Genomic DNA, 26,810 nt, shown 5'->3' with positions numbered 1-26,810 from the left:
TCTCATAATTTTAGTATTACCAGCATCAAAACCTATGTTTCGGGCATATATTGAAGTATGCATATAACGTTCTTCAGTGTCCGCCAACTTGCACTTGTTGAAGTCTACAATTAACAAACGCTAAAAAAAACAAAACTAAAAACATTAAAAAAAACAACTGTTGGTGACGACCGATCTGATGAAATTTGACTGCGCCTTCCCTGTCACTCCGGGTAGTACCATCACTCAGGATGACGGAATTTTAACATAATACATGTCAAGTTGAACACTTCAACTCACTTCACTTCCATCAACACCGATTTGAACCTTATAAAAACCCTCCGGGGTTAAAGTATTAAGAGATTTGAGGTTTTTATAGCACCAAGCCGTGACACCCCCCCCTCACCCCCCCCCAGGAAAAGAAACCGTAATGGTTTAGCCCGGCGGTTCGCCGAGACGCTTCCCGACTGACCGTCAGATGCAGAGCGAAGTCATTAGAGAAGCAGGGTCGCCGCGCCCGCCGCGTTAGCCCGTTTTCAAAATCGACATTTTTATCAGAGAGACCGGCCGTTCATCTTCCACGTTTCACCCAGGGAGCGTGCGGCACTAAGATGGAGGCGACAACCTAAGCGGGTTCGATCGTTTTCCCCTCATAGTCGTGCACCGCCGAGTCCTCGACGCTGTTTTTTTTTTTCTTTTTTTTCCCCACCTTCTCCTTCCTCTCTCTCGCAGGAACCAACTGCACGTTTTCGTCCGAAAGTTTTTAACCTCCGTACGGGAATACCCGCATGCACTGAAACCGCGTCATGGAGGCGGTGTTGTTTAACTTGTAGACGACGTTTTATACGATACGGCACCACACACACACACACACGCACACACACGGCGCGGCAGGGATGAAGGTACGCTCCCCCTGCGACTGTTAACATGGCTGCTGCGGGGACGGCGGTGGTAAAAGTTTAGCACAGATGTGGGAGAAGTTGGACACGGACATTTTCTTTCTCCGCTCGAGTAAAGCTCGCCGTCGGTGTCCTCCGACCTGGAAGGCGCTTAAAAGGGAAGCCGGACTCGGACTTTTGGGAAAACGTTGGTGCAGTGCTCTGAAAAGTCTCCCGACACCCAACTAAAATGCATTTCTCCATTCCCGAAACGGAGGTTCGTTCGGGGGAAAACGGATCGACATATGTGGTGAGCATCGAAATTATATTCAAGTGGAAATCCGTGAGATTGTTTTGTTAAAAAATAAACCCCAAACAGTCTGTTGTACTTTATTCAGGTGGCGCTTCACGCGAAACAGCCATTCAATGTGTTATGCGTTATGTATGTGCACATTCACATGCTGTTTCCATTGTTGGTGGCGGGGTCCGCCTTGAAGTGAAAGGAATCCGATAAAAGCCGTGTCGCAAGTTGTGGTCAGTAACTTGTAGATAGATATGGATGAACAGTCACTAAAGGGAGCGGCGACCTCGGATGAAGAAATAACCCTACCACCTCTAGTGACTCAACCACCCCCCAAAATAACAAGGAGGTCGATCGGAAGAAGGCACACCTCTGAGAAAATGAGAAGACCGTCTTAGAGGGAAGATGAGGGTAAACCGAGAAGTTCAAATAAAATGTTGCCGCTTCGAAAGGAAATTGTGGGACTTGTCGTGTAATCCACCCGACACAAATGGTCTTATGCTTTCGCACTTTAAGGCAAAGATGTAAACGTGACTTTTGGTCCTGTAATATCGTAGCTCTTGATATTACACATTAAATCGCAATTCACACAAGGCTGCTGTCTTTTATTGTCAGGATACAACAGTACAATAACAGTGCAGCTAGGTTACAATATTTCAGAAGGATCCTTTACTCGAGTTTTCACAAATGTTAATTATTTTCGTGGGGCTTTTGTTAGTATAAGCCAAAATACGTTTCATACAAAGCATTTTGCAAGATTCAATATAAAATGAATTAAATGTGGTTCACTTGGAATAATGAAATAACAAAAAAAAATAAAGATTTCCAAAGTAAAGCAAAACATTATAACCACCAAAACATAAACCAAATAAAAAATCGGATTAAAAGCAAAACTTCACTTGTGGTCGAAACCAGAATAACAAGGGTCACTGTTGATCCCAGTTGCCCATCCACCTTCATGCGTGGTGTTTTGAGTTCACAGATGCAGTTATTTTCAGCCTTTGGAAACTGCTGGCGAAAGCTGTAATGCTGACCGCAGGTACAACAAAGTTCCCTTTGTTCGCAAGGTTTTAAGTCATTCGTTAAGTCCATGTAGAGATTGAGGGTAGTATCCACTGTGACATAGAAATCCTGTGTGTGTGTGTGTGTGTGTGTGTGTGTGTGTGTGTGTGTGTGTGTGTGTGTGTGTGTGCACATACCTTGACACGTACTATACCACAAAGGTCCTTTTACCAAGTCTACAGCATTTTCCACCTCCAGTTGCAGAGTCTCTGAGCAGTCATGATGCCTCGGTTGCTGTACATAATGTTCCACTAACTGGCTGTTGATACATTGGCTGAGCACCACTTTATTATTAAGGATGATTCACACAAGTTCAGGGATGACCATGGTGAAGCTTTAATGTACCATCTTATTTATTTTTAGGAATTTCACAGTGTCCACACTGGTCCAACCATGATATTTTATTAGGCCAGCAGCGTGTAGCGGATGGTTTCATTTTTTACAGAACAGTGCCAACACTTAAATATATTCCAACTGTTTGTCAGACATGCGTGCATATATTATGGTGTTTGTTTTTACCCCTGGTGTGTGTGTGTGTGTGTGTGTGTGTGTGTGTGTGTCTGTCCAATAAATTGTGTAATCATAATTGGGGTTACATTTTGATTAAACTCCTAAAGTAGTAGCAAACAACCATGTGTGAGCATTTCACTGATAATCCTGTATAATCTGTTTCTTTGTCCTCAATCCTCCCAGTAATAAAACAATATAATACGAATCCTACACAAATATCATGTACAATCTTAGTGTTTGGTTAAGGAAAGGTTCCTGTCTTGCAGCTGGCTGTCCTGTGACTGTTATGGTGCCCTTACTGTTACCAACCAGGAAGGGACTTGGTATGATTTTCTTTGTATTGTACCTTGGAACCAATAGGTTGCAGAATGTGCAGAGTTTGCGCTTAACAATTTTAGAATTACGAGAGCTGCAGTTTTTCTGTGGTGTTATACTAGTGCATACTGGATCTTCCTTCCCTTTTTGCATAGCACTATTAAAGTATATATACATGTATATACTAGCCTATATGTGAACATCTGTTCATTTGTCTGTAAATAAACTTGACATTGAGTCAGAGGACAGGTCATGGCTTGTTGCTCAGCCCACATGATTTCAAATCAAAACAAATCATCTTGGACTACTGGTGTTAATTAAACCAAATAGAATGGTCCCTCTGTCTCTTTTGGAGTAGTTTCTTATAGACACAGTCATAATGTCTCGGACAAGGTCCTTTTGATGTGGTTTATATGCTTTCATAAAGTTTGAAAGCTGTATTCCCATGTGAATTTAACATTTATTTTTCATCCCCCCACGAGAAAGACATTTTATTTTACTTGTACGTCCTGGTTATTTCTTTTTTTTTTTTCCTCTCCTGTTAACCTATTTCGCTTGTGAAACGTTTGTTGTTGTTATCGTATAACCAGACTCATGTCTGGCCATGACATGAACTAACCACATTCTTTCTGAGAGTGGGCAGTCATCAAAACGGGTGGTGGTTTGACAGTTGACGGAGCATGTTGGCGCTAAAGTTTCTTGGCATAGACTGAGCAGATTATAAAAGTGCTGACGGTTTGTGACTTTTCACATTCAAACAGGAAACCTCCTCGACAAACGTATACACTTCCTCTCAGCCCATGCTCAAGCTGCCTTTTTGCAGATTTTCTGCTAGAACCTTCTCTTAATGGCACTTCACTCAGGATTGGTTTGTTTTTGACTGTGACAAACTAACACAATCGCCAGCAGAGTAGCTAATTTTGTTAGTATTGAGTGCATAATTTTTAACATTCAGAAGTAGGTTTTAAACCATAAACTGATAATTAAAATGGATGGGCTTTGCTATGCATGTTACCCAACACCATTGGCAAATTAGGGATTGGCTGTTGGAGCAGCCACTGATTCGACAGTTTCATGACCTCATGAAGCAAATGTCTGTCCTTTTAATGTCCCCTTGACTGAGATGACTGAGATGACTCTACTATTGACCGTCCACTGACCCTGAGCTTTGATTTTCCTCAAACAGCCACTGCAAAAGAGTTTTCCCCATGGAGACTTTGTTGATTTCTCTTGTTTCTTTGCCAAATGGCCGTAGTGCCAATGATGAACAACGGCCAAGACCAATGATGGCTCTTGTGAAAACAAACATGAGAAGTCAGATTCAAAGAATGAGCTCTCCTCTGTGTGATCCTCATTTTGAGCAATCATTTAGCCTTCACATAATATAGTTGCTTTCATAAAAAAAAGAAAAGCACTTCTGTATTTCCCTCTTGAAACTTACAGATGAAATGTAAAAGAAGTTAGTTGTGAATCCAATTCAGACTTTAAAATAGGGGAACAATTTGCCACAAGATCGATTTTGCTTTGTGCTATCGTGGGGATAATCGGGGATGGAACTCATGCTCTTCCATATAAACTGAATTTATTTTTCTCAGTTGCTTGCTACTGCTCTAAAATCATTTAACATGCAGCTTTTGGGGTGATATTGTATTATTCTGGCTTGACTATAGCTTTATTTATCCCCTCAAAGTGAGCCTTCCTATTCTGCTCAGCAAGGATTTCCTGAGTGTATGTGTATGACAGGTTAGTCGAGCTACAGATACTGGCAACACATTCAAGAGAATGGAGTATTTTATTTCCCCAAAACCATTTTTTTGGTCTTTATACCTGAAGTTTTCTGCTCTTCCACCAACAAGTTCATCTGTTTTCCAAACGGATCAATCCGACCTCTTGAGATGTGCTCTCTTTGCTCTCATTTTAGAACACAGTTAATTCTCTCTGCAAATGAACATCTTTCTCTCTCACTCTCCTACAGGCCTACAACATCCACGTCAATGGCGTACTGCACTGTCGGGTTCGCTACAGTCAACTTCTCAGCCTCCACGAGCAGGTGAGCGAGCAAAATCGATTACCGAACAACCCCTGCTTTTGTCTTTACTGAGTCAGTTATGTTTTGTGATACACATTCTTAAGCTGCTTTCACACATGCACTGTAAACCTGAAATTATCCGGACATTACCCGAAGGAGCTGTATGTGTGAACGCAAATGTCCGAATCGTTTGGCCCGGACATTACCTGGACTTTACCCGGCCAGCACCATAGTACAAAGTCCGGGTGATGTCTGTGTGGTTGAGTGGTTTGTGTGAACGGAGCAGGTAGTTGTCCAGAGATTTTACAGTGAGCAAGTGGGTGTGTCGTGTGTTAATGATGTCTCTATCATGCGCCAGTTATTTACCTTCCCACTCTGTCGTTTATGTATTTATTTATATACCCTTATCAGTCCCACAACACCGATACGTCCAAATACATGGAGGATCAAGGCAAAAAAAGCCGACTGACTACTGATAAGTCAGTAGCCTCATCTGGCATGTTGGGTGTGCTGTAAAACTCTGCAGCGTCATTGCGTCACGTCTTGCCTCCTCCATGCTCTACCCAGGCTCCACCCCTAGTCTAAACCAAACTGATTATTTCCATGTGGAAACGTGTCTGTTTTTTTGCTACATGTGTGAAAGGGCAAGTCCGGACAATGTCCGGATAATCAGGTCCGGACATTATCCGGACATTGTGTGAAAGCAGCTTTAGTCAGCAGCAACACACACGGAAGGACACACATCTCATGGTTATTCATTTCTTTATAATCTAGTGGAGATTGTTGCGTGTGTACGCCTTATCTCTGTTTTTCATGTCAAAGCTTTACCCATGGGACCTTCAAGGTTTTGTTTTACTCTTTCAAAATCTGTTGAATGTCCTTCAATCATGGCTCGCAGACTTTACTTTACAGACTCTTTCCTAAGTTCAAACCAGTGCCAAGAGCTCCTATTGTAGGAGGAAGCATCCACGGAAGGAATGTTTGAGGCTTTTTCTGTTTTCTTTCTCTTCACCTGCTGGGAATGGAAAGGTCTGCTAAGGACGAACAACTGTGGGAAAGCTCCTGTTTTTTAGCATTTCTTCCTCTTTCCCCTGGGAATCGTCAAACACAGTCACTGAAATAATTTTAATTTTTTTTAGGCAAAGGCCATTGGCTTAGCCAAGGCTTTTGTCACCTGTAAACATAAACCTATCAGGTTATCATTAAGTTGGTTTTATTTTTTTATCTTTAAGTACATAGCTCGAAAACTATAACTAGCTATCGTTGTACTCAAATGTAAAATTCTTAAAAATGTCTTTTATTTTGGTATCCCTGAATCCCAAAGAGTTAACAACAATGAAATTGTGTGATTGAATATTTGGTTCCAGCCCCGTAGCCTTTTGGTGTGAAATTAAATCACATAGAGACATACAACGTATGGCCGTGGAGGTCAGCGCCTGACAACCAGCAGTCCAGCATTTATAAATTAAGGAAAGGGCAAACTTTGATATCACAGTCTGAAAGGCTCCGCTAGGCAGAGTGACGGCTTTCATTGCTTGGCGTGCGTGCGTGCGTGCGTGCGTGCGTGCGTGCGTGCGTGTGTGTGTCACGTCGCAAGGATCCACAGGGATCCTTGCGGCTTCAAGACACATTGTTTCTCCAGGAAACATTGTGCTTTAGCGACAAAATTGGCCTGTTTTTATTCTTAAATTTATTCGTGAATTTGCTGCGACGCATTTCCTTTACCCTCACCTTTGAGTGTTCCTACACCAACAAAAAAAGCCAGAGTCTGTTAGATTTCCAGTTCTGCTCAGAGTGGAAGGGAAGACGACATGTTCTGCTCAGGTGCTGTCAGACTCCCCTCCTTCTGGACTTTAGGGAGCTGTGACGCATCCCTAACACACACTGGATGTCTGCGGCTTCTAAAGCTAATCTGTATGCGTGTGCTGACTCTTGCGCATTGGAAATACCAAAGGGCAGCAACCGTTAAGGTGAAATTCAGGCCCCCCGACATTCGGTCACTAATATGGTCATCTACAGGATAAAGAAAAAAAAAAACATTTTGGGAGCGTGCGTCTGATGTGTGCACTCCTGTTGCAGTTCATATATCAAAACAGAACGCCATTGGAATTTGTGATTTTAATTTCAGTCAGTGCACAGTTTGAAAATTCCAAGGCTCAAAGTTAACATTTCCTAATGTCAAAATTGGAATGGGAATAAATGAGTCAAGGTGGCTGGATGACAAAGTAAACTTGGACAGGCGAGACATTTGGCGAGCTGTGTGTGTGCGTGTGTGTGTGGAAACTCTGCTAGCCGTTGGCTGAAACTGGGCTTAAAATAAACCTGTGATTCACTCAAATGGCAAAAATATGTCTGAAAGAAAAGTGTAATTTTAATTAACTCCTCACTCTGTTTTTTGATTATTTTTTTTTTAGACGATATAGCAATTACTCATAACATAAATGTTTAATTTCTGATTTTTGGAGCTTTTCTATTTTTATACAAAACAGGTTCTTTCACCTGCTTTTGTGTACGTCGTTCAAAGAAGAATAATCCACGTATTAGAAAATGCTTGGCCGGATGACAACATGTTTTGCTGTGTTTTTTCCCTCTGTGCCAATAGATTAAGAGGGAGTATGGGAACAATGTGGTGCCTGCCTTCCCCCCAAAGAAGATCTTCACGCTGACTCCTGCTGAGGTGGAGCAGAGACGAGAACAGCTGGAGAAATACATGCAGGCTGGTAAGTTATTCATGCTAATGCACTTTTAAAACGACTGCTTTTTTTTTTTTTTGATCTGCAACTGATATATTTGTAATGGAATTTAGCAGCATAAACCCAAGCATTTATTTCTTTCTTCTCTACAGCAGTAAATGTTTGCTACTCAACATTGCAGCAAAAACACATAATTTATCAAATTATTGCTCCATTGTCCTTGCGTGGAGCTGGAGTCCTTCTTGGCATGAAGTGGTGAATTTCTGTAGCTGAATAAGAAGCGATGAGTGCGTGCCTTGGTCTTGTGCTGCTCAGAGCACAAAGCATGCCGGTCCCTGCACTCAAGCCTCCTACATGAAGCGCTCTGACACTTCTCAAATTAGACATCCTCCCTGCTCTTTATTTCAAAAGCCTTTTCTCATCCTAGTTTTAGGGGTTCAGACTCGAATGGTCCTGAACGTAGGAAGGGAATTATGCAACAATGAATGGAACTGATAAATGTAAACTTGGTTTTAGTAAGAGTCTCTTTTTGAAAGTACAACATTTCACCCACAATGATAAATGGGAAATGTGCCTCACATCTCAGCCCATTATTAAGCCCATTACCCAAACAGATCAAGGGTGAACCTTGGCCAAACAGTGAATGGGTTGGAACTGGCAAAAGGTTTGTTTTAATCTACATGAGCTTTTGCCGTTATTGCAGAACAAGGAAGCTTGTTAGTTTGTATTTACCCATAGGCTGCACACACACACACCTCCTTGCTCGCACTGTGTTTCTGACTGAGAGGTTACTTAGTTACATTATGGCTTTAACATGGCTATGGAAAGTTAACAATCACAAGCACGATCTGCGCTGAGAGAGACTGTTTCTGGGCCCAAGGCTCGTGTCGGGTCTTTGAAACTCCCTATGTTTAGAAAATATTAAGGACTACAGCTGACTCAATGCTTGTCTACACCGATCAGCCACAACATTAGAACCACCACCTTCCTAATATTGTGTAGCTCCCCCTCGTGCCGCAAAACAGCTCTGACCCGTCAAGGCATGGACTCCACAAGACCTCTGAAGGTGTCCTGTGGTATCTGCCACCAAGATGTTAAGCAAATCCATTAAATCCTGTAAGTTTTGAGGTGGGTCCTCCATGCATCGTGCTTGTTGTTCCAGCACATCCCACAGATGCTTGATCAGATTGAGATCTGGGGAATTTGGAGGCCAAGTCAACAACCTGAACTCTTTGTCATGTTCCTCAAACCATTCCTGAACAATTTTTGCAGTGTGGCACGGTGCATTATCCTGCTGAAAGAGGCCACTGCCATCAGGTAATAACGTTGCCATGAAGGGTTGTACTTGGTCTGTAACAATGTTTAGGTAGGTGGTACATGTCAAAGTAACATCCACATGAAAGCCAGGAACCAAGGTTTCCCAGCAGAACATCACCCAGATCATCACACTGCCTCTGCTGTCTTGCCTTCTTCCTATAGTGCATCCTGGTGCCATCTCTTCCCCAATTTAACGACGCACACGCACCCGGCCATCCACATGATGTAAAATAAAACGTTATTCATCAGACCAGGCCACCTTCTTCCATTCCTCCATGGTCCAGTTCTGACGGTCACTTGCCCATTGTAGAAGCTTTCGGTAATGGACACGGGTCAGCAGTAGGTCTTTTGTGGGATCGGACCGGGCCTTGCCTTGCTCTCCACGCGCATCAACGAGCCCATGGGCGCCTGTTACCCTGTCGCCGGGTCCACCTGTTGTCCTTCCTTGGACCACTTTTGGTAGGTACTAACCACTGCATACCGTTTTAGAGATGCTCTGACCCAGTCATTTAGTCATCACAATTTGTCCCTTGTCAAAGTCCCTCAGATCCTTACGCTTGCCCATTTTTCCTGCTTCCAACGCATCAACTTTAAAAACTGACTGTTCACTTGCTGCCTAATATATCCCACCCCTTGACAGGTGCCATCAGAACAAGATGATCCATGTTATTCACTTCACCTGTCAGTTGTTTTAATGTTGCAGCTGATCAGTGTATTCCTCAGTGAAGTCATAAGTGCTCTACATAGGTTGCACAATAAGCGCTCTTGGCCTGAAAGCCAACATTGAACAAGTGCAGAACATGTTTTTAATGTACAGCTAATGATGGATCACTTTAATATACAGACAATTAAAAGCAGGCCAACTGACCAGAGCTCTTGGAAAGGCATAATGAATTTGTTTGTGTTCTTTTTTTTAAATCTAATGGTCAAAACTATTTTTACAACAACGCTGTATAAGTCAAGATGCCTGATAAGGGGAAGCCATTGAACTGGGAAAGAGTTTAGAGAGAGGAGGATGTTAATGTTTACATAATGTCTTCTAAAAGCCCAGCTAATCACTCAATCATGAATACCAGTCTCTTCCCCCATTTTCTTTCCTTCTAAATGAAGACAGCTGACAGAACTTGTCACCATGTTGCTCCACATTTTGAATCGACGCCAGTAAAACGTTGTCATCCTTTCCTTCGCAGTCCGCCAGGACCCCTTGCTCGGAGCCAGCGAGTTGTTCAACAGCTTCTTAAGGAAAGCCCAGCAGGTTTGTTCTCTTTTCTGTTGCGTCACGATTTGTTCCGCTAGCCCCAAAACCCGATGGAGTATCCGCTGACTGGCAGGGAGTTGGTTTTGCCAGTGTCGTAACTTGTCTTTACTTAAATTGTTTTTATTCTAAGCATTCGTTCACACACAATGCAACATCTGTGACGGGAAAGAAATCGGGCTGTGCGAGTACTCTCTCCATTTACATGAAGTTGTTTAAAGAAGTGTGAGTCACTGTTTTAATTTGCGCGGGGGGGGGGGGGGCGTTATGTCAGACATTAGACGGATGATGGGCCTTGGTGAATTTTAACAACATAGTTACGCCCGATGTGGGCGTTGGTTCCCTTCCCTTTTAACTCATTCTCCACGCTGCCATAAAAATATTCGTTGCCATCCTGTCTGCTTTTTTTTTTTTTTTTTGTTTTTTTAATGCTACTCCACATGCTGGGATATGCCTACCAGCTGAGCATGATTCCTTCCTAGTAGTTCGGGAGCACTCTGTGTCATGGTTTTTCTGTTGCCTTGATATTGGTATTCCAGTATTGTATCCATTGAATTTTATCTTTATTACGTATACTCTGAACTTGAGACCTAAAAATGCAACATGTTGCTTTCTTAATAGTGTCGTAAAACTTAAGTAAAATGACCCGTGTACCACCGGCTTTTTGCGAATTCAGTCCTTATATGGTAATAAACAATTTACACAATATGAACTGTCCCGACTTTACTTTTAATGAAGTTGAGAATCTAGGATTTGTTTATTGTAGCATTAGGACTGACTACAGGGAATGGGAATAGAATATATCTAAAAACCTGAATGCCATCACATACCATTGTGTTTCAGGAAGAATAAAGTTAATTTGATATCGCTAAGCCGAAATATAAGACTAATGTAAAAAAATGGCGTCAACAAAAAGCGAAATTGCCACCAAAATATCTGATCATTGTCCGCCGTCGCCTCAACTCTAGTCTGCAGGCATGTCACGCCGTCACACTCCTTCACTCCCTCATTATTCTGTTTCTCCATCTCTGTCATGCTGTACCGTGGGGACAGCGGGAGCAGAATTAGAGATGAGTTCCCACCTGCTGCTGTCATTTCTTCCTGCACCTAAGTGATAGAGCCGCTCTCTAATACCCCTTTCCCACTGCGCCGAAAATCCGGTAACACCCGCTAACATCTGGCATTTGTCATGAGTGGGAAATGTTACACCCCGATTTCATTCTCGGGACAGATAACCCTGTAATGGACACAGGTTTTTTTATTGGCTCTGCCACCAATCATCTCTAATGGTGTGTCTACACCCGGGTAGACATGCTAATTTATGACCCTTTGCCAGCACGATGCGATGGCCTGTTGATGTTCCGGACGTTGCCGCATAGAGATAGACATGAATATCCGTGTATCATTCGATCATTTCATATCCCATTTAGAGTCCAAAATCAGAAATTATTGACATTTTTTCGCTCTGCTGCTGATAGCCAAGACCCAATCACTTGAGCGATTTAATGTTTTAATCTAACCTCAATGTTTTGTGTCTTCCCAAAAAGGAGACCCAGCAGATCCCCACAGAAGAGGTCACCCTGGAGATCTCTCTCTCCAATGGTCAGAAGGCTATGGTCAATATTCTGTCCTCTGACCAGACGGAGGATGTCCTCGAGGTACGGAAACGACATAATCTCAAGACTTCTTGTTCTGTAACACGCTTCTTATTAACGTGTCTAAGAAAAGCATTCATCACTCTGGAAATGCCGACAGAAAACAAACTGCGGTGCAAACAATTGTACCAGGAGATAAACCTATGATTTTATTGAGCCACTGCAGTGTTCTCCCACAGCAGAGCACAATGGATCACATCCCAAACCTTAAAGACCCGGACAGCTTTGGTTTTATTTCCCTCAGCACGTACCCATTAATGCTCACCAAGGCAGTAGACGTAAATCCACTCATTTGTCATTGCACCTAATAGTGTTTACATAAGGAGACTTTGCAATCACATGTACTAGTTGTTACGAAAAGGTTTAAACCATTAAGCTTTTTTTTTGTTTTTCCAAAATATGTGGACTTCAGGTTAATGTGGACTTAAGGGACTAGTAATGCTCCTAAAATAGTTGATTTGTAAAACTTTTTTTTTTTTGGTTATTGTTGTGTTTCAAAGATTAATAAACGTGGTAAATCTCTGTCTATGAGATAATACTACTGGCTTTAATCATCCACTGATTCCTAATTCCAGTAGAGAACTAAATTGCGTTTGCTTTTGTTTGATTACATTTATTTATTTATTTATTTATTTATTTTTTAACCTTTGGTCTCTCCACAATTGATTTTTAATCAAATGTTGTACGTGGAAGAAATATAAAGAAACGGAAGGATTCATTATGTCCTTGAAACAAATCCCTGTTTCCACTGCAGGCTGTTGCATCCAAACTCGATCTTCCAGACGACCTGGTCGGGTACTTCAGTCTCTTCCTGATCCGGCAAGGTGTGGACGGGGGTTTAACCTGTAAGTTTAAATCTTAAATCAGTATATACAATATAGAAGTTTGTGTGTTTGCACTCTTTGATTTAGGGTTGATTCCACTCCAGGATTACATATTTTAGAAAAAAGTTTTTTCGACCAAACAGCTGCCAGAAGAGTGTTATGTAGTCCATGATGCAGCAAATCTCAGGTACGTCTCCATTTGACGGAAATATATTTTTCATCTATGGACGTAACCTCGTTTAACGCTGTTTTCACAAAGGTTTCACATGTGATGCTTATATCAAGAGACTCCTCCTCAAATGTTTAAATTAACATCATCTTCCTAGGTGTGGGAGAAATATAATCAGCCAAATTATATTCATATAACTGGAATGCATTGTTGAAAATATTCAGTATAAAAAGAATAACCATTTGTTTTCCAAACAATATTATTTAGTAATATATTAAACATACAAACTAACGCACTCAAGAAATTCAATCTTCTGCTGTTAGGCTGTCTGCCATGTACATCATACATTTACAGCGTACGCACACGTCTTTGGATTAAAGAAAGCCGGAGTAGAAAAGCCTGGATCAACAGAGCAAGCTGTCATGGAGACATGAATTAACCATGAGGCATTTGTTAGGTTTTGTTGAAACTTGGTCAGGAAGCCTCAAGACTCACCTGTAAAAAAGGACATGCTCTCAGTGTGAATGATAATGTTAATGATGAGAATATTAATAATTAATTGCTTCCAAAATGTTAGGAATGACAACCATCAAAACAACTTTCTCCTCGCTGTGACTATTAGACTGCTTCCGCAAAGATACGTGTCCACATCTTATTCAATACATTACTGCAGTAAATTTTTTTGCAAATGATCTGTGGAAAATGTGGAGGTTTACGTCGACATAATGTAAGAGAAGCAATTTAATAAATCTAATCTATTTAGGACAAACGCCCGTCTCAGGTTTTTCAAAGGACTTCTGGCCAGGGGCGCATCATCCTAGCACTATCTGCAAAATAGAAATAACTATAAAATAAAACTTACTTAGTTTTCCGGGGGGGGTGTTGCGTTGCTGGATTATTGTTTTTTTTTTCAGATATGCAAAGGCTTTTAGTTGGTATAAAATATATAAAGGCCGGAAATAAATAATGCATTAAGTTTAATGTTTAGCCTTTTTGCCTTGGCTTTACTTTCATAGTTCTAAAATCTCTCTAAAGGAATTGCAGGGAGCTGGATTTGGCTTTGGTTGAGATGAGACGTCTATCTCACGTTGCGGGTGTAGTTCAGTTAAGTCCGTCCCAGGCATATGCTTCCACCACCATCTCGGGCCAGAATGCATAACTCACATCTTTATACTTTCCACCGCATTTGCATCAGTGCTGGCTTCAACAAATAAGTCTCAATAGCAGTGGCGTGATGCATTCCTCACAAGAACGCTTCATTTTGCACCTAACACTGTGCCGTGGCGCACTCCTGCATCCACCCATCCAGCGTTTATTTTCCACTTCCAATTGCCAAATATTTTTTCTGTTCCACACGCCAGATCCTGTCATTCCTGGACTCAAATAAATGAACGATGCCAGCTGAATTTCAATCCGAGCAGGAACAACACGGTTATTGCGTGCATCTTTCTTCATTCTTTGCACCGCTTTGAAGTGGAAAACGGGGAGGATGTGACGTAGGTCCATTTGTTTTAACGTGTCCGGACAGCTGCATCAGGTCCAGCCGGCACGCCAGCAAACAAACAAATAAATATTTTGTGGGAACATCAACAAAACAGGATACGTGAAGGAATTAATTTAAGGTCTGAGACTGGCTCCAAGCGGACGTAACTTGTGAAACGTAAAACTAATATCTCAGGAAATGTCTCCTAGAGGGAGATTTGGAAGAATAAAATAAAAGCTACGACAGAAAGTGATAAATATCGTCCTAAAAGAAGTGCTGTGTGAGGTTCTCTAGTGCCTCGAGCTGTTTACACAGGGACTAAACAACATCGAATTGCAATGAAATTCTCATTTTATCTTCCATTTTACTCAACGCTGAAATGCAAATGTTCTTCATGCAGAGGTGAAATGCTGGCTGACAAAATTATAATGAAGGATTAATAAACATCCGGACTGTGTAACATTCTACCTTTGTCATGACCGGTCGCTCACTCTCACCAAAGTAAATCAAAGTATCAAAGGGTGAATATCTCCAGATTGGACTTGCAGGGAGGGTAAATTGAGAAATGTATTGCAATTTAAGCTGTTTACGCAGTATGTAAGTAGCTGGAGGTGCAACACTAGAGAATCTTACACAGAGCTCCTTTAATGTGTTATTTATTTACTGTCAGTCTTTATTTTCAATCTGTGTCACCTCCATGACTTTGCACTCTAATGAACAAAATATCTCCCTAAGCTGATCTTGCAGCATTTTAAATTGTAATTGTTTTCAAACTTATTCCCATTTTGCACAAGTCCTTGAACCAGCTACCGGTTTAAAATATCAGCACTAATTCTGTTATCTGCAGTTCTTTGCATACTAAAGTGAGTATTCAAAGCCTTTAAAAGCCTTTGTCCATTATTTTTATTTCACACATTAGGAAGTGTGTAAAAGTGAAGCTGCATGGGCAATAAGCATTTAACTAAAGCTTTCCAAGTCATACAGGGTTAAACATGTGGTTTCAAACGCATTATTAGAAGACAAATATTCTTGATTTGATGCTGTCTGGCTGTAAAGTTAAGTCCATGTGATACTATGCTGAAAAGATTCCTCACTTTGCCTGATTTTGTATTATGGATTTTGGATTGTTCACATTGTGATATTATTTTTTTGGGGGGGGGACTTTGACCGTCGTCTGCTTGGCTTGTGCTAGTTAGCCTGTTGCCCAGCATGTTGCTAAGTATGCTGGTATCGACGCCCATGTCCTCGCACTGTGAGAACTGTTTGCTTCTGGTCGACAGACTTTGCGCTCTAGAAAGGAACAAAGCACGCTCTGTAAAGACATCCACAGCCTGCATGAGGATTTGACGAAAAAGGATGAACCATCTGTGCGTCTGACCTCCATCGCCAGCGTTCGGGCTAAGTACATCTCCTGCTCCATGTCCTCGGCTCTGCTCCGACCCGACACCACTCTGCCTTGGCCCGGGTCCATTCTCGCTGTGGTTGATTTGGGTGCATCTGATGCCCCGCCAGCTGTGATGGAAGATCCATGGTCCAAGTCCTGGACCTGCTCCACCCCAGAGCCCAGGGGCCAGCCATGCGAGTCAGGGATATGTAGGAGTTCCCCCATTTGGTGGGAGGATCGCAGTCCGCCGTGGCATTGAAGGCACCGAGACGCTCTGCACCGCCGCCAGCCTCGTGAATCCATCCCCAAGGCGCGCTGTCGCTGACACTTGCCTGTTGGCCCAGCACTACGTGGGACCTCCGACGGTCTCCTCTGTCCGTGTGCACCCTGGGACCTCCGGCCGGCTCCTGTGTCAGTGTGCATCCTGGGACATCCTCCGAGGCAGCTGCAGAAGACTGGTGCTGGCTGTCCCTCCGCGCTGGTCGTTGGGTCTTCCATGGTCAGGAGCCTCACTTCCTGCCGCCCAGGTGCACGCGTCGAGGACATCAACATCGGATTGATGATAAACTCAGTTTTAAAGTTCATATTAATAAACTGGTGGAAAAGTTGCGGCTGAAACTTGGCTTTCTTTATTTAAATATAACCTGCTTTCCCATGTTTAGTTGAAAAAGAGTTGTTGAAACTATATTACTTTCTGTCTTGGATTATGGTGATGTAATATATAGACAGGCTGCTACCACCACCCTTGGACGCTATATATCAATCTGTTCTCAGATTTGTTACTGGTGATGCCTACAGTACCCGTCATTGTACTCTCTATGAAAAACTCGAACTCTCTTTTCAAGACGAGATCAACACTGGTATATGGTTATATACAAGGTGCTCGTAAAAAAATGACAAATTTACATGACTTCACCTTAATGTAGGAGCTTCTTAAACCTGCTCTCAGGACTGGATTACACTAGATGTTCTGCAGGTCCACTCCGAACTCGGAAAGACTGCTTTTAAATGTTGTGCTCCGGACCCGTGGAATAACCTATAATGCACTTCAAATATTATTTCCTTGATAACATTTGGACATTTTAGAAATATGCTTACAAATGTCATTGTTTTAGACTGGAATTGTTTTACCAAGGAATTGTTTTCACCAATGTTGATGTTTGTGTTCTTATTGTCTTCTTGACATATTTATTTATTTTTAATTTGTGTGTTTCTTTCTGCCTCATGGGATCTCTGCATCACTGAAAATGGGCGCTCACCCCTCAATGTATCCCCGAGAACTGAATAAAGGTGAAATGAAAGGGGGTGCGGGGGGATTAAAAACTCAGTCACCAAAAAATATCGCCACGTAGGGGTGGTCCAGGGACCAAATCTCAATACGGAGTTGTTGTGATGGATCTTCTCTAGTGACGGATATGCCTGTGAGAACATGTCACTCAATACAAACGTGTTATTTGTGCACTCTTCCTCTCATCAGCCTGAAGTGAAATTAAAATCGAATTTAAAGTTTTGTTAGGTAGCATGGAGAGAGTGACTGAACCCAGGAACAACACTGCTGCAGTTACTGGACACACACACACACACACACACACACACACACTCTCACCATGCTGGGACTCATCATTCTCCAAATGTCCTTGGGATTATGCTGTAGTTGTTTCCCCCCATTTGTTCTTGCAGCTACTCCCGCTCTCTCGCTCCCTTACTCATTCTCCCTTCCCCGTTCCACAGTTGTTCGGAAGCTGCAGGAGTTTGAACTACCTTATGTTTCCATTACCAGCTTGAGGAGCTCAGAGTTTCACATCCTCCTGCGGAAAAGGTACTGAACACCCCTTAAATTACCATTTTGAACCTCACCTCAAATTGCTGCCTGCCGTATATAGATAGATGCTCTGTTCCTTCCCGGAGGGAAATTACAGTGTTACAGCAGCACGCATCACAACAAATAAAACTGTTAAAAAAAGAAATAATAAGGCAATGAACCTCTTTAAACAACGTCAAATGTAAAAGCAAAAGTCTGTCCAGGAAATAGTGCGTTTAGAATATTGATGTGTTTGGAGCATGCCCACAGTTCTCATCCTTTATTTAAAGCATTGAAACATGCACAACAAACAAGAATTTATTTCTCATGTAAACCTCACATGTGGCACTCATTTAATTTGGTTCATTAGGTTTATTTATTGCTTTTTTTTTTTTGTTGTTTTATTATTATTATTTTTTTTAATGTAGATCTGGTCTACAAATAAAAGCTGCTATGACACACCATTCCCTTCCGGAAATGAATAACATATCTATCTATAGTTGGAATTCTAACCTGAGCATCAAAGTCGCTCTAGGCCTTTAGAGGCAGTGGTAGTTGTGCCGTTAGTACTTGGGGGATTCTGTGTCTCCAGACGAGCTCCAGCGTCTCTCCTGGTGCTCCGTGTAAGTGGGAACATATGGAGGTTTGGTGTTTATTCCAACCAGCGGGGAAACAACAAGCAGACTGCAGCCGGACGACCCAGATCCGGAGCTTGTATAGTCCTATTACACTTTCTTCTGGAAAGTTAGGAAAGTTCGATTTTTATCGGACAGAAATCGATTTTTGCAAGATGCGCAATCAAATTCTAACCTTCTCATCCGCGTCGCCCGATGACTTTGTGCACTTGAAGTATTTTGTTTACGCCAGATATCATTTATCCACGGCCCCCTCGGACTCCCAACACAGCCCTCCTGTTGTTTCTCCCCTGGCATCATGGTGCCTCCTGCTTACCGTGGTACACAGGATGTTGACTTTCTGGAAGCCTTGTCCGCTGACCTAGTTTGGGGGGGGTGAATGCAGAGCTAACAGATTGGGAGTGAGAAATGAAACACCCCTAGTTAAAAAGGATCCAGCAATGGATCAGGTCAAAACAGGGAAAAACAGTATCTGCAACTGGCTGGCTTGTCAAACAGCCAAAAGATTGTTCATATGCACTTTTTTTAAGCAGACATTACAAGTTGATTTTACTTTTTTTTTTTTTTCCTACAGAAGTTAATGGTAGTATTATTTGTCTACATAAAATGTTAAGTTCAAATAAACAGTGTCATTCTCTCCCCCCTCTCTGAATGAATTGCAAATAGGCGACTCTGTAACAACAACTTCTCCTTCCCTGATGACTTTGTGAAAAAACCCCAGATGAGAGTAAAAGGGATCAGATGTCATTTGAATTGGAGTCAGGACTTTCAATTCCTTGCGTGAACGCACATTTGCACATAATTTCCTTGGGTTAGATTTCTAGTTAGATAGTCTCTCTGTGAAAATTATTCAGCGGCTGATTGAAAGAAATGTTGTTGGGTGATACTTTTCTGGACCTGATGTGTCCGCTGTTTGCAGCGTAACGAAAATGTACGTCCGACTATTGACACCAAATAAAAACTTGTAATTGTAAGGCTGGTGACCCACTTGAGGTTTTAAATAAGCATTTCGTTTTAACTGATGATGAATACCCTTCCCTCCTGCAGCTACTGGGACATGGCGTACGATGTCGATGTGATGGAAAATCGAGTGGGCCTCGACCTGCTGTATGCTCAGGTAAGAGGCCTTTCACTAATGTTCAAATTCAAAGGACTTAAAAAATATGTCAATTGTAGCCATTTCTCCTTAATCAGCCCCACCTCTGTGTAAGTTTACCAAACAGGAAATGCGAAACAAAATGTCAGCTCGGTTTAGCTTTTCCTCGCAGTGAGCACGGTTTTGTCTTCATGCACCTTGATGATCCTATTTATAGCCGATCCACTTTGCAGAAATGATTTCTTAAGCATTTTACTGGTGGCAGTTTTGATTAAATCAGGGTTTGGGAGAAGTGGTCTCGAGCCCAATGGGAGGTTTAGCCCACGCTTCTCCCACTGTGCGTGTGTGCGTGCGTGCGTGTGTGTGTGTGTGCGTGTGTTATTTTTTTCCCCTCTATTCTCGTCTTAACTGAGTTACAAACATCTGCATGTGTTCTCATACAAAAGGTGGTGCACGAAGAAAAATGTTCCTTAGAACTGGGAGTCTTAATTAATTGTATTTACTTTCCTATTTGCTCAACCAGACAGTGTCTGACATCGAGCGAGGCTGGATTCTCGTCAACAAAGATCATCACCGGCAGCTCAAGTCACTGCAGGAGAAAGGCTCAAAGAAAGAAGTGAGTAAGGCTGTCGCTGCTCGAATCCACATCAGTAAGCAAGGAAGTGCTTTGGTCCAAGGAGAAATTTGGCTCTGCTGCTCTGTTACGCAATTCATTTTTTGTACTTTTTTTGTAACCCTGTCTGATTATAACTTTATTACATCCACATTGACTATTTTGGAAATAATGGATCCTATTCACAATTCTCTGGTATTTACTTCCGGTAATACAATTTTAGAGATGCAGGGATATACTTTATTCATTCCCAGAGAGAAGTTGCACTGTTAAAGCGGCACACATCAGAACAATAAAAGCAATAAAAATAAGAGTAATAATAAAGTAATAAAAAATGGAAAAGAATTGGCAATACACAATAAAGCAGTAAACCTCTGTATCAACAACTGGAAGTATTAAAGCAGGAACATTGTACACGTTTCCATACCCGTGTGTGTGATCTCTTTGAAAATCCCTTATTCTATTTCCTCTTTTTCCCCCTCCACCAGTTCATCCGCCTGGGTCAGACGCTAAAATATTACGGCTACATCAAGTTCGACCCGTGTGTCACGGACTTCCCGGAGAAGGGATGCCACGTGATCGTCAGTGCCGGCAACAACGAGCTCAACTTCCACGTCAAGCTGCCCAGCGAGCAGATGAAGGAAGGCAGCTTCAAGGTCACACGCATGAGGTGCTGGAGGGTCACCTCCTCCGTAAGTCCAGAGAGTGTGTGTGTGTGTGTGTGTGTGTGTGTGTGTGTGTGTGTGTGTGTGTGTGTGTGTGTGTGTGTGTGTGTGTGTGTGTGTGTGTGTGTGTGTGTGTATATGTCAGGTCCCTTAATGTTATAGGGATTATTTTACAATTGTGTGGTTGGATTCCCTCATTCTGTTGGTAGTCAGCTCAGTATTTGGGTGAAAATAGTGCCCAATTTTGAGATGGGAATCGGAAAATGTGCCATAATCATTAGTCTAGTTATGATATTTTCTCTCTCTGCTCATTTAGAATTTTTTATTTTGTTTTTATTATAATCCTTTTGCGTATTTATTTACTTTTTATATTTGACTGTTCTGTAAGAAATGAGACACAGACAGCCCGAGTCAAATTCCTAGTATGTGTAAGCATACTTGGCCAAACAAAGCCAGATTCTGAGATTGTTCAAATCCATCCATTTGCCATGAGCATTTCACTACTCCATGGTCAGCAGCCATTTTCTCCTCTGAATATTACAGTTGCTATAGTAAAGTTGACTGTTTTTCGAATAAGCATGTTTTTAATGCTGCTTCTATGGTTTGGGTACATTCTACCAAACGCATAGCTGTTTTTGGGAATGTACAATAGATTTTTCTATTTTTACCCTTTTCAAGTTAATTCACATATTGACATAAGCTTCCCTTTATCGTAAATGTACAGACCATTTACTGTGCTATGTCAGTTGTTAAAGGGTCGAGCGAATTGGTCCTTGTCTGCGACGGCAGAGTGCTCAGGCTTAATGGTTCCCTCAATGTTCTATTTCAGTTTTGTGGACAAACCACAACAAATCAAAATAAAATGCATGTTAATCCATTTGAAACATGGACGAAAACAAACTGTCCATATTGTCCCCCCCACATGGTGCAGCCGTCCAGCGCTAATCCCCAAACTCAATAGCTCCCAAGTCATTTTAATAAGTCCTTTCTCGCCAAAACATCCGTTGGGAATGCCATTGCAAAAAATACGCAATTATGTCCAAACCTCAAGTGGCGTCTGGCTGCAGGCTTCTCCTCTCGGAGGCTTCGACCAGGAGATGAACACAAGCTTGTTTTAGAGTTTGGAGCTGAGGTTTTCACATGAGGACGTAAGATGAACTGTGTCTGAGTGAGCGTTGGTAAGTGAAGGGAATGTGACCCCGGGGGCAAGTGTGAGATCGGCGCTTCTATCATCATAATAATACATTTACTTTCATAATAATAAATGTACTTTCTCAACCCCGGATCTTCCTCCTCTAGAGACCCGTACCTTCCCTGTGACGGTCAAAGCATTTTAAGTGCACGCGAGAAGCTAAAGCTCAGATAATTAGCAGTGAGATCTGCATGTGTGAAGTGCAGTGTCACCTCTGCGGCTTTTAATGTTTGGAACGCATCCTCTGTTCATTATCTCTCTCTCTCTATCTCTGTGTGTGTGTGTTGGGAGGCAGCAGTGCTATTATGAGCTATAATTAGAGGTTTACGCTAAGAGAGAGAGTTTAGGAACCGTCTCAGGCCTCATCTCTCACAACAGACCACTGGACTTTTTAAACCCTTTGGTTTTAAATCGAGGAAGGAAGATGATAAAGGACGATAACATCAAACAGCTTCCCTAATGATCAGTTTTTGCACTACTGGGTAATATCAACAATAAGAGAGAGTGGCGTATTTTCATATCAACACCAGTGATGAACAGCCTGAACATCTTGATGATGATGGTGATGATGGTCTGACAGTTGAAATAATTTTCCCTTTTTCTCCTCCGCCTCCAATGCAGCAAGTCCCGGTGGCCAACGGCACGGCAAACCCCTGCAGCTCGGCCAAGTGCGAGGTCAAACTGGAGCTGGCTTTCGAGTACCTGATGAGCAAAGACCGTCTCCAGTGGGTGACCATCACCAGTCCACAGGTACGAGGGGACACTCCGGGGTCACATCGCACAAGTGGAAATCATCTTTTTTATTAACAAAACAATCCGTAAGGAATAATGTGCAGTCAGCCGGTCATTATTGCAAAATAAACCCTGACCCTTGACCCAGTAATGTTAAATTGGACATATCCGCATTTGTCTCAAGTCTTCATTGTAGTTTCTGTGTAGTGTCACAAAATGTCTTGTGTCAGGCGGAGAAGTGGTTGCCCCCGACAACACTCATTATTAACAGACAGCGGTCCTTATTCAGAAATAACCAGAAAGGAATAATAACCAGAAATAATAAATAGTGGGGATGGTAGCTCAGGAGGTAGAGCTGGTGGTCTAGTGATCCAAAGGTCGCTGGTTCGATCCCAGGCTCCTCCTGCTAGCAGGCTGTAGTGTCCTTGAGCAAGACACTTAACCCCTCATTGCTCCTGATGGCTGCGTCCGTCGGTGTTTGAACAATTGTAAGTCGCTTTGGATAAAAGCGTCTACTAAATGACTAAAAATGTAAAATGTAAAATGTAAACCGACTGCTGATTGCCACTATTGACCAATCACAATAGATTTTTGTCTTCCACAGAGCTGTGTAATAATGGCAGTTATTTGTTTGTAGCTTTTTACTATTCTTGCTGATTATCATTTCAAGTATTCAACCAGGGAGAGCAGCACGCATAATAAATGTCTTCGACTGAATAGATTGTCTGAGTCTGTGGTTTCATCTTTTCAGGCGATCATGATGAGCATCTGCCTCCAGTCCATGGTGGATGAGCTGATGGTGAAGAAGTCGGGAGGAAGCATCAAGAAGGTTCACGACCTGATTTTCAAATATCCTTATAACCGAGGATAGCAGGTGGAACTGGAAAATCAGCCAGTTGTCCCATATTTTGAGCCAGTTTCCTTTTATTGTACTCATTTTTTATTTTTATTTTTTTAGTATTCCAATTCAAGATTTAAAAAAAATACATATTATATGTACTTATATATTTTAAAATATATATTTTTAAAATATATCATATTTTATTTTGACCATTGTTGCCCCTTTTGTCAATCCCAGATGCTGAGGAAACGTCACAACGGCTCCATCCACAGGTCGGACAGTCAGCAAGCTGTGAAGTCACCCCCTCTACTGGTGAGAAAGGGAACAACAAAAAACCCTTTTTAAAATTATGCTGATCTCTGGTGCAGTTGAATCAGATCTTGTTTTCTTTTTTGTTTTTTTTTTAATGCTGTTGCAGGATTCACCCGACCCAAACCGTGAACAAATTGTCAAACTGTCGGTAAGTGCATTTTTGAGATTGAATTAACTGGGTTAAATGTAATCAATAAAATTGTTCCATAACAAAATGGTCAAATGTGTTCCACCTAAACTACGTAGATTAAAAAACAACAACAATATTTGCAAAGGATCTTTCAAGTTCCTCATCCGATGTTTCCCTTCAGAACAAGCTGAGCTCCGTGTCACTCCGAGGGATCAGCACCTCCAACTCTGCAAACGACATCAGTGGCAACGATTTCCATGGCAACTATGCTTTTGAGGGAATTGGGGATGACGACCTGTAACACCCCCACCACCCTCTGCTCCATTCCACCCTTGATGTCTGGGACGACGAAAAGATTCCAAGCTGCGCTGAGCCACGCTGAGCAAAACGCAGGCGTCCGATTCTGCAAGATTGTAGCTCGCTCTGTAGAATTCTGTTGCCTTAAGCTCTCCTTTAATCTTTGGGTTGTTTTTTTGTTTTTTTTGCGGTCCGTTTGCGTTTCACGTAGCGTCCTCATACGCAATTCCAGCTTTGTTCCTTTTTTTCCTTTCAATCTAGCCGCACGATCGTCGTGATCTTTTTAAGAGGCGTGTTTAACTGAAATCTGTACATTTCAAAGTCTCGCAGCGACTTTGATTCCGCCGCGCTGAGGCTTCTGTTTTATTATCATTACTTGTGGTTTTCTTTGACATCTTTGCAGCTAGAAACCTAACGGACAAATGTGTTTTGCTAGATCTTAATTTAGTCCTTTGCATGACGTTTGGATTAGAAAGCAACTCAGACCCGGCACTAGTGACAGTACGACGGGACTGATTCATCCTCCTCCAGAGTCCACGGGTGGTCAAAATGGATCAGTCGTTTTAAAGTCGCTCGCTATCGAGAGGCTCTTTAATCACCGTAATCGAATGATAAATCCGTGCTTGACCTGGCTATATACCAAAATATCATTGTGTGGATATGAAGTCAAATTCTAGTTTTCATTTCGCTGTTCAGGGTCCTCTTATCATGCTGATGGTGTTTGAATTTGGTGAGTTTGGCTCCAGAGCATCACAACCACGCCGGCGTTTTCCTAGTTTTAGTCTCGGTGTTTGACACACAGACACTCGTGCTGCCTTAATTTTCTTTTACTCATGGAATCACGTCGTCGTTTAGCTAGAAAAATGGTGAACGTAACGCCTAAAATGCAAAAAAAAAAAACAAACAGACAAAAAAAACAATAATCAAAACTTTGCTCTCGGCTGTGCCTCTTGCAGAACGTCGCAGGTTTGGCCGAGCTGCTTGCACTTGCTGGTCCCTCATTTTGCACAGTATTACTGGTGGAGACGGATATTTAAGTGAGACGCAGTGTGGAGCTTTCCCACTGACACCGAAATTCCGACTGGGATTTCTTTCATGGTTGTTCTCATTCTTTTTTATTTTCTTTTAAGGTTTCTCATAAATGCCAAATTATAGTTTACTAAAGCATTTTGCACAGAAAATACATTACAAATTATGTCACTTTTTATATTATGTACATGCAATTAAGAAGAAAGTATTCTGAACATTTACTAATATCTGTATTGATAGTTTATTGTAATCAAAAACGAATCAAATGTAATCTGAGCTGTATAGAGCAAAAGAAAATTAAGTACTTACATTTAATGCTGTTTACAGAATGTTTATGGGACATTTTATGTGTAGAAAAAAAAAATGAAGTGTTTGCAGATTTCTCATCTAATTTGTATTGATTGTTCTCTGTTGATGACATTGCTTCTATTTGTTCCGTGTGTCGATCATCTCAGAGGATTTAGCTGAAACGGTGCTTCATGGGGATTGTTGATGTGATGATCGCCTGCGGGGGGTGATTTATGAACAACGTTGAACGAGGCGACGGGCGGAGAAAGAAAATGCGGAGAGCAGAAGAGCCGGTCTGAAACCGAGCCGCCAGAACTGTGAGCGATGCATTCTCCGGATGTTAACATCTCGTCCTCTCACTTGTTCAACTTGTTTGCATCTTGGGTTTGGGTGTTTTGGGGCAAAGACGCTTGAGAGGATATCACCAATACGCCTTTTGAGCCCCCCCCCCCCGCCCTCCATATTACAGAACAAATACATGGAAGCTGCAAAGTCCTCAGTGTAAATAAATGTATAGGTGCCAAATTAGACGCCTTGCCTGGATGTGTGTTTCCTTGGGCGTCGTTCTGCTGCTTCACCTTTAGTTGTACTTGTGAAATGTCTCCAAAATAGGACTCAAAAACACATTCAAGATTCAAGAGGCTTATTCAGATGGATGAGTTGTTCTGTAAACCCAAATAAAGTCACGTAAGAGGGAGCGATGGCCACTTAGGGGTGTTTTTTTTGTGCAAGTTAGTGCAAGTTCCTTCCCTAGAAGCCATGACACAACCGAGGCATTCTGTTAGTTACAACCCGGGCCGTCGATGTCTCTGAGGAAGTAAGTCACGACTCCTCAATGTCAAGGCGACTACCTTGAAGCTGATTGTTTTTCCAATTGTCATGAATCCACCAAAATGGCCCAAATGAAAACAGACCCAGTCCTCATCAGTTCTCCGTATCCACCAACCACAGCGTGGCCCTGGTGCCTGAACGAGCTTGAGACGCTGCCTCCGTTGCCACGCTACGCTTTTACCTCTGACCAATCACAGCGCAGTGTTGCGGCGCCGCAGCGATTCCGTCCGTACGGGGGGGGGGGGGGGGGAGAGGTCGCGGACGGAGGACTGGAGCAGGGGGGGACGTCTCCATCTGCTTTTCGGACGCCTTTAGGGTAGAGAGGTAGGAAGTGAACGGGCCATGGACCGCGCGTTCAGAATATCATACGAGCAAGGCACCGGATGGAGCGAAGTGAGTGGACGGAGCCCGTCTCCACCAAAACCGCGACGACGGCTCTTCTGCGGCGTTTGAGTGACACGTGATCCAATCAGCCAATCAGAAAACAGGAAGGA

General features: G+C 42.4%; 1 protein-coding gene across 1 annotated transcript; it reads left to right on the top strand.

Moving 5' to 3' along the window:
* The first annotated feature begins 478 nt into the window (after positions 1-478).
* snx17 (sorting nexin 17) lies at positions 479-25,088 on the top strand. The gene is made up of 15 exons (XM_080024021.1): positions 479-1,167; positions 5,021-5,095; positions 7,677-7,794; positions 10,275-10,339; positions 11,887-11,997; positions 12,749-12,839; positions 17,586-17,673; positions 19,338-19,407; positions 19,910-20,002; positions 20,488-20,691; positions 22,478-22,606; positions 23,340-23,417; positions 23,667-23,741; positions 23,848-23,889; positions 24,053-25,088. Exons 1-15 carry the CDS (start codon positions 1,108-1,110, stop codon positions 24,170-24,172), a joined length of 1,419 nt encoding a protein of 472 aa, XP_079880147.1. The 5' UTR covers positions 479-1,107; the 3' UTR covers positions 24,173-25,088.
* The last annotated feature ends 1,722 nt before the right edge of the window (positions 25,089-26,810 follow it).

This window comes from Zeus faber (assembly GCF_960531495.2).
Source record: "Zeus faber genome assembly, chromosome: 2".
Taxonomy (NCBI): Eukaryota; Metazoa; Chordata; class Actinopteri; order Zeiformes; family Zeidae; genus Zeus; species Zeus faber.
The sequence above is the reverse complement of the archived record's forward strand: the minus strand, read 5'-3'. Positions and strand labels throughout refer to the sequence as shown.